General features: G+C 34.1%; 2 protein-coding genes across 2 annotated transcripts; one reads left to right on the forward strand and one right to left on the reverse strand.

Moving 5' to 3' along the window:
* Positions 1-10: 10 nt before the first annotated feature.
* Positions 11-1,982, forward strand: LOC150038803 (uncharacterized). Its single transcript, XM_090318365.1, has 3 exons — positions 11-996; positions 1,317-1,641; positions 1,862-1,982. Exons 1-2 carry the CDS (start codon positions 607-609, stop codon positions 1,560-1,562), a joined length of 636 nt encoding a protein of 211 aa, XP_090174491.1. The 5' UTR covers positions 11-606; the 3' UTR covers positions 1,563-1,641; positions 1,862-1,982.
* Positions 1,983-2,459: 477 nt separating this feature from the next.
* On the reverse strand, positions 2,460-5,754 carry LOC120079651 (multiple organellar RNA editing factor 8, chloroplastic/mitochondrial-like). The gene is made up of 4 exons (XM_039033925.2): positions 5,283-5,754; positions 4,558-4,655; positions 4,391-4,456; positions 2,460-3,540 (listed from the first exon to the last, which is right to left on the reverse strand). The coding sequence occupies exons 1-4, from the start codon at positions 5,681-5,683 to the stop codon at positions 2,831-2,833; spliced, it is 1,275 nt and encodes a 424-aa protein (XP_038889853.2). The 5' UTR covers positions 5,684-5,754; the 3' UTR covers positions 2,460-2,830.
* Positions 5,755-8,731: the final 2,977 nt, after the last annotated feature.

Here is an 8,731-nt window from a genome sequence, read left to right on the forward strand (position 1 = left end):
GCTTGTATGTTGAAGATAAGCAAAGTTTTCTTGCAGCATTTTCATTTTAACAAAACCAATGACTTCTTTTTATAGAATTAATAAGAAGTCTAATGTAAGTCTAGATCGTAAACCTTACAATCTACATTCAAGATCTCTTATAAAACAGAAAAGGAAAAAGAAAAATCCCGTTTTAGGATCTGCCCTGAAATCATAAAAAACTTCTCATCTTCGATCGAGTTGTAACCACCCTGGCCTAGAGTTCAATAAGGCTGTGGGAAAAGAATGCTCAACTGTTATAGTCCTAGAATTGATGTCATTGGCTCCAAAATCTCGACATTTTCCCCTTGACCATGTGAAATTAAAAGTCTCTCTTTGTGTTTGAATATTCACCAGAACTTTACCGTGTACTTCAGTCCTGGGAGCAAGTTCTTGGTGACGAAAACTTATTAGTTTAAGAGAGTTTCCTCGATAACAAGTGGAATTGTTTGGCTTGATGAGGCAAATCTCGTCTTTTCATAAGGTATTGACTTGCTAGGCAGTTGAATCTTCATTTATTCTATTTGCAGTGATCAGGTTAAGGTTAAAATTAGCTCTTCACTCAGATGTGTTTGGGGAAAGAGACTAATGAAGAAGAGATTAAATGAGACATTCTTTCTGTCGTGGATGGAAAGCATAGCTGTTGCTGCAAAGAAAGGAGGGAAGGAAGAACAAGAACTCGACTGGGACAGCTATGACAAGATAAAACAAGAAATACTTCACCAAGATCTTCAACGGGTTGCAGAGAAGACAAAACTAAAAGTGACGAGAGCAGAAAATGTGAAAAAGAAAAAAGTCCAAGGGATGGTTCATAAGAAAGAAAAAGGGGAAGACAATTCCAAAACAAAGAAGTTGAAAATGTGTTCCAGAAGAAGAAATGGGGGGAAAAGAAAGGGAAAAGAAGGAGATGACACCCTGAGAAAGATGAAGAAATCGACTACCATCGAAAGATCAAAGCTTAAGCAGAGATTGAAAAAGGTAAAGATCAGGGAGATTCTGTTGATTTACTCAAATAGTTTGATTGAAATTGTTGTTCCTCAAGTAGAAAGGCAAAGCTTGTGATTGCTCATTTCCACTGGATGAATCAAAATGATAGCAAGCATGCAATGGAACTGATCTATAACAAAAGCTCACCTATCATAACAAATTGGAAATGTAAATTTTTTGCCCAACTTTCTTCATTTTAATTTGCCATCGCTCTGAAATGTAAAATGGCACTTTATAATATCAAGGTTCTTACCACATTCTTATGTCTTCTTATATTGTTGTTATCCTCTTTCACTTGTCTTTGAATCTAGATTCGCAAAAAGATTTCAACAAATGGTGCAGTCATTGCCCAAGGAAGTATAGCTTCAGTGGCACCCAAAAACACATCCTGGGAAAAACTGGATCTGGATCTTATAAAGAAAGGTCAAATGAGGAAAGAAGTATCACTGGCAGATCAAATTCAAGTTGCCAAGAATAGAAAAGCCGAATCTACAGCCTGCAAAGTTCTTATAGCCTCTACTTTGACATACCAGTGCACCGGGTTTGCGGAAGGGTAACCTTTGACTGATCTTTACTGCTTGCAGGAAGAGTAAATATCTAGCATCTGCAGGCGTCTTGTCCTCCCATTAATTCCAGGTGATTTTCATTTTATCAATAAACTTGTGTATTTATATGTAAGGTAGGAACTAGGGTCTTTTCTTACTCTCAATGTCAGAATTCCATCGGGAGATGAAAAAGGTTTTGCATTTTGTTCAACATGATAATAACACACCCAGTAATTCTTCTATTGCATAACACACAAATGATCCTTCTGTACCTATTTCTTGTCTGTAATTCCTGTTTCTGACTCACGCAGATTCTGGGAACATTTAGATCCTTTGAGCTACCGAAGCTTGTTCAAGTAAAAAGATTAAAGCTCAGGAGTGTTGGAATACTTGAGGGAAGGCAGTGACAACTGACAAGAAGTTAAATTTTTTTTTTTTGTGGACGAGAAACTGACAAGAAGTTAAAAAGTTTTACTCTGTATTTGCAGAACCTCAATGTCCATGGCAGCCGAAAAAGATGACTTGCCTTTTTCCCTACGACTTTTGCAATTGAAATATAGAAAAGAAAAGTTAACAATGGAAAGCATTTATGGATGGTTATAGAGGAGTTTTTGAGTATAGCTCAATTAGTTAAGACATCATCCCTCAATCAAGAGAATAGTTGTTCAAATAATTTTACTTTCACATTGTGCAAAAGATGACTTTAGCATAAATTATAATTTTACGTCTTTCAACTTCCAACTGAAAATCTCTCTTGCTTCCCTAAGATTTAGAACAGTGCCCAAAATATTAACTTCGCTTCAAGGTAAAATTCCTACAATCATTCACCATATCTACTTATCATAAAGCTCCAAATGATATACCCCCAATCATACTAATTCTAATAACTTAATTAACAAAATACCAAAATTTTCTGTTGGAACGGCCATCGATATTTACACATTAGTTGCAACAACAAATGATAACCCTCATCTTAACCAAAAAGAGAATCTCCAAAGGTTATTTTTTTCCAATTTTTTTTTTTTTTTTTTTTTATAAAAAACCGTAAAACATGAAGTGTTTTTTCGAAACAAAAAATTAGCTACATCATTAAAAATAAATACAAGGAGCGTTGTTGTATTTAGAACACCTAACATGTTCTGAGCATATACCCTACTCAAAAAGCAAAGCATTTAGTTCAACTCAACGTTCAGTAGGATTTCAGGGTAGAACCTAGCAGCAACTAAATCCAAACAACCAACGACTTATGCAAGTTTGAGACTTCCCAAACCAGTTGAGGACTATTCTTGTTGATTGTTATGCACATTATTAGACCATCCACCAGCATTAGGTTGCACCCCTCCATAGCTGTTCTGTGCAGGCGGCCTGCCCGAGATTGAAGGTCCACCATAGTTGTTTGGTTGTGGTGCTCCCCAATAGTTGTTTGGCTGTGGCCCCCCAAAATTGTGTGGTGGTGCTCCCCCGGGGTTTGGTGGTGGTGGTGCATAGTTGTTTCGTGGTGGTGGTGGTGACGGAGGTCCATTAAAGTTGTTTAGTGGTGGTGGTGGTGGTGGCCCATTAAAGTTGTTCCGAGGTGGTGGTGGTGGTCCGTTAAAGTTGTTCGGTGGTGGTGGTGGTGGTGGTGGTCCGTTAAAGTTGTGTGGCGGCAGTGGTTTGTTAAAATTGTTCAGAGGTGGTGGTCCTCCCGGATAGTTGCCTTGGGGCATTCCAGCATGGTTGTGAGGAGGCATGCTGGGACTAAAGTCTTTGGGAGGCATACTACTTGGAGCTGGTGGACTCATGTTCGGTCCAGTAGGTTGATTTGTTGAAGCATTTGGAAATTCTCTATTTTGCATGTTATCCCTCCTCCTCTCAAAGTTTCTTGACCTATCAAAATTGCGAGGCCTATCATTGCGCCTATTCCTCTCATTTGCTCTAGCATTGTTTCTAATCCATTCCTCGTGGTACTTCGGGTCATACGGAACAGCTTGTCCGTTTATAAAAGGCTCCCCTGTCAAAGGAAAAAACATACACAGAAAATCAGATAACATTTCTGTACAACTGCATACTAAAAGGCAAAATAGTTGTAGCCTAGAAGTGCAAAATAGTTGTAGCCTAAAAGTGGACTAGCAGAATACTATTTAACGAGTTCTCCAATAGGTAAGACACTACAACAAAGAGATATTGGCTTTACAATTTACCCCTAATTATTTGCAAGAAATATGTGCCTTCCAATTTTATTTGTCTGATGTGATGATAAGGAACTTCAAGATTAGAGCTTTCATTGAAATGCCCCTATACTGTTAGCCTGCTCAAGAGTGCATTACAATCTCAGACACATTTTTTAGCTTTCTAACATCTTAAGAATGTGAGCTGAATGAGTCAAGATCCTAAACCATCATACAAGAGCTTCAACTTTTCAAGCAAGTATCTAACATTCAATCTCTCTTTATAGTCTTCATTTTTGTAAAGGTAAAAGCTACTTACTAACTTAGAATGGCATATTTCAACTTTTTTTCTCGGCAAAATTTATCATGTACAATTTCATATGATATTATGAACATTTTAACTTCTAGCAGCTTTAAATTGAAATAAAACCTTCTCTAGGAAAAAAAATTAAAGAAAAAAAGAAAAAGAAAAAAGGGGGCAGAGAGAAAACAATAAAACCAGTCTAGTTAAGATTTCAGCATACAAACTTGTTTTTAATATAGACTAATTTCTGCTTCCTGACAAGGAATATTCAATTAGAACTATTGATCTCTATTTAGAACTAAAGGGTGAGGATGCGATAGAAACAATAAAATTAGACATTGAGAGTGGTAAAATGTTCATTTGCATACTTAAAAAAGATTAGGAATTACCTCCATAATCTTTATTCTTAACGTCCAAGTATGAATCAGGAAGGACCCAACGAACCTTAGGCAACTCTGAGGAGGAAAAGGTACGACTTCATATAATCAATACAAAAGAAAGAAATAACCAAGACCAACACAACGAAACAAAAAGAAAACAAGACACAAAAGTGTACCTTTGATTTTGTAAGAAAGTTCTTCAGAAACAAGACACCCGAATGCAAAGTAGCATCTGGTTGAAACAGAGTATATTTTCATCCTAGCTTCTTCCTCACTGTAACAATAAGAAACCAAATAGGCAAATACAGTAAAAACCAATGACTACAAACACCGTTTATCACATAGACGCCGATATACTGCAAATTATCCTTTAGAGAAGGAACCGATAGAGAAAATAGTACATGTGGTGACCCGGAATTCCATCCAGAATTCTCAAATTTCATCTCTCATTTAAAAATCAGAGCATATGGATAAAGAATCGATACTGATAGTGAACTTTTTTAAAAATTGACAATGGCGTCGTCAGAGACAAGCGGTTCCACTAATCACCTCACATCCTCACATGCCATTTACTTTGAAATAAGAAATATACTTGAATACATTTTACCGCGAGAGAAATATTTCAAACATTTGATACTAAGAAAAATCCCATGTGGAAATGTTTCCGTAGATAACACAAACCCAACCCTAGTTTCTTCTCTGCATATTTTTCTTCAGCATCCATTAAAAATGAAAGAACTCGCCATTATGTTCTAAATACCAAACTACAATCCTAGAACTCCAAAAGAGATACGATTAAATGCAATCATCAGGGTAGCCAGACGCTGGGAAAGAGAGAGAGAGAGAGAGAGAGAGAGAGAGAGAGAGAGAACAAATACAATCGACGAAAACGAGAATTCACCTTCCGACAACCATGGCAAGCGTTTTGATATAGCTGTCGATAATCTCATCCCTCGTGAGATTCTCCTCTGGCTTTTCCATGACAACGAGCCAGTGTTCAAAATCACAGCCATCAAGCAATATGGTCTCCTTGGGTGGGCGATTGGACCAGTTAGGATTCGGATCATTGAGAGACGAAGAAGCGGCACGGGTAGCTAACTCCCTCACGCTCGGAGCTGCAGAGAGACAGCGGAAATCGGCAGCGACTATAGCAGCGAGGGGACGGAGGCGGCGCAGAAGGGAGAAAGAGGAGTGAGAGGAGGCGGAGATGGCGGCTCCGGTGGCAGTGAGAAAGGAACGAGAGAACATAGAAGCCAAAATTAGGGTTTTAGGGAGAGAACGAGAGAAGAGCTGAGTCGCCATGGGAGAAGTTGAAGCAAAGACGAGGGTTTTGCCAGGATTTATTCACTCTTTAAAAAGGAAGCTTGTTGCAATTATAAAAATTATATTATTAAAATTCTAAAAATTAGAAAATCAAAATCATCTTTAAGAAAATACAAGATTGGTTAAAACTTCTTTTTTCTTTGAAGAATTCTCTTTTCTAATATACCTTCCTTTTCCCACAACCATTCAAATTGAGGTTTTTTTATATATATATAATCTTTTTATTTATTATATTTTTTTTTTATGGATTGCCTTCTTCGCCTTTATGTTTTATGACTCGACCCCACTATATTATGAATTATAACATTTTGCTTATGTTAGAGGGCACTTTCAGCTTTTCCCATGAATTCGCGCTTGGGATGAGATCTCCAACCCGACGTCTTTTTCAAAGCCCGAACCTAATGTTATCATAATAATGCGACAAAAAAATTTAAGGGGAGACTCGAAGGCCTTTGGGTTAGGGATGAACTCACTAGCCCGATTGCTTTTCTGAAACCCAAACCCGATTTCAAGTATGCAACCCAATTGAATAAAATTCAAAACTCGAATGGTTACTTGTGACATCATGACAGTGGTGAATTTTAGTGCAAAAAACACTAAAATAAATGTTAAAAGTCACTTTTGGTCTATGAATTTAGGCTAGTTGCATAAATAGAATTCAAGCACAAAATAATAGAATATGTAGTACAAGGATAAAATAATTGCATGCATAGATAAAAAAAAATGGTAAAAGACTAAAAAACTTATGCCTAGTCATCATTTTGTTGTTTCTTCCCAGTTTTCTCAAATTAAAAGCTATCACTTGCTATTATCGGCTGTTGATAACTTCTACAATTGCTATCGATGATAATTGCTATCAGCGGTAGCTTTCAATTTGAGAAAAATTAATACAATCTTGAAATATTAGCTTTTATTTGCTATCAATTATCAGTAGCTATCATTGATTCACTTTCATCAATTGGAATCAACCTTGAAATATCATTACTTAAGACTATCAGTGGCTATCAATGATACATTATAAATAGTGATCAACTTTGAAAGAAGACCAACAACTTTGATTACCACAGTAGTTATCACTAATAATCTTTTATCATGACTATTACTGATAGAAGTTATCAGTCGCTATCACTGATAGACTTTCATCAATTAGCATCAACCTTGAAACATTAACACTTAAGGCTATCGGTGATAGACTTCTATAACTGGTTATCATCTTTGAAAGAAACTCGATTTATAGATATCACCTAAATTTTATCACCGATATCACTAACATCACTCAATTTGTGGTTATCATAGTTTCTTTCATTGATAACATCATTGATAAGATGCTATCAATGATCTCACTGATATTATACTATCAGTGATAGTTCTCTATCACTGATAACGTGCTATCAGTGATAGCTTCTATCACCGATAACGTGCTATTAATATTAGCTTCTATCATTGTTAACATGCTATCAATAGTAGCTTCTGTCAATCATAGCCATTGGACACCTTTTTTCCCATTTCTTGTCCTTCCCAAATATTTTATTTTCATTGATAACTTCTCTCACTGGTAAACATGCTATTAGTGATAGCTTCTAAGCATTTCACTTATATTTTAGTTCAAGATTCAATTTTATTAATTAAATTCACTAAATTGGCTATAAATGATAGATTTCTATAAGTGGCTATTATGAAAATATAATCAAAGATTAAGCTATCAACGATAGAAAATATTATTGACTATCACTGATAAACTTTCATTTTCTATTTATATTTATTATTTGTTATAATAATCAAACTTGATGATTGACTTGTTGGTGTTAAGTCACTTATGAATTAAGTACGTTCAAGTTTTGAGTATGAAACTCAACCTCATAATTCTTGTGAAAAAAGGGAAGAAGAAAAAAATTCAAATAAAGGAAGAAAATTTTTAAAAATAAGAGAAACAGAAGAAGAAAAAACTGAAGAAATGAAAGAAAATTAAATAGAAAAAAGGGAAACAAAAACCAGAGAAATGAAAGAAAAATTAAAAAAAGAAAAAGAAAGAGAAGAAGCAGAAAATCAGAGAAAGAAAAGAAAAGAAAATAATAAAAAAGAAAAGAAAAAGAAAGAAGCAAAAATCAAAGAAATGAAAGAAAATAAAAAAAAAAGAATAAGCAAAAATCCAAGAAAGAAAAGAAAATTAAAAAAAGAAAAGGAAAGAAGCAAAAATCAAAGAAATGAAAGAAAATAAACAAAAATCCAAGAAAGAAAAGAAAATTAAAAAAAGAAGGAAATGAAAGAAAAGAAAAAAAATAAAGGAAAGAAAAAGAAAGAAATGAGAGAAAATAAAAAATAAATGAAAGAAGAAAAAATCGTATAAAGGAAAGAATAAAATTAAAAAAAAAAGAAAGAATAAAAAACTGGAGAAAGAAAGAAAATGAAAAAAAAAAGTAGGGAAGAAGTAAAAACCAAAGAAAGGAAAGAAAATAAAAAGACTAAAAAAAAGTGTGCAAAAAACAAGATAAAGGAGGGGGAAATTGAAAATTATAAAAAATCAAAGATTGACTAGCTCATCCATATTTGCAAATATTTTAAATATGTAATATATTTTTAGATTTTTTCTCTTATTCTACTCTCTATTACAAATATCCTATGAATTTTAGTTTGTAAAGATTTAAGCCCATTTGATAACTATTTCATTTTTTTTATTTCTTATATTCTTATAAACATTCATTCTACATATTGAATTATTGATGTTATCGTCTACTTTTCAATAGTGGTTAGAAAAGATGAAAATTATGATAAAAAAGTGGTAAGAAAACAAAAATAATTTTTAAAAACCTAAAAAAAAAAAAAACCAAATAATGGTTTTCAATATGAGGCCTTAGTCTCTTGCTTTCAAAATTATAATAGTTTAGTCATTCAACTTTTAATTACCAATTCTATAGTTTACCATGATTTAGTTTCTATCATGAAGAAACTAACAATTAAAGTTTGATGACATTCTTACCCATAATAAGTGATGTTTGATAAATTGTCTCAAGATCAAATTTGTTTATA

Source organism: Benincasa hispida, chromosome 1, assembly GCF_027475165.1.
Source record: "Benincasa hispida cultivar pf3 chromosome 1, pf3_genome.v1.1, whole genome shotgun sequence".
NCBI classification, from domain to species: domain Eukaryota; kingdom Viridiplantae; phylum Streptophyta; class Magnoliopsida; order Cucurbitales; family Cucurbitaceae; genus Benincasa; species Benincasa hispida.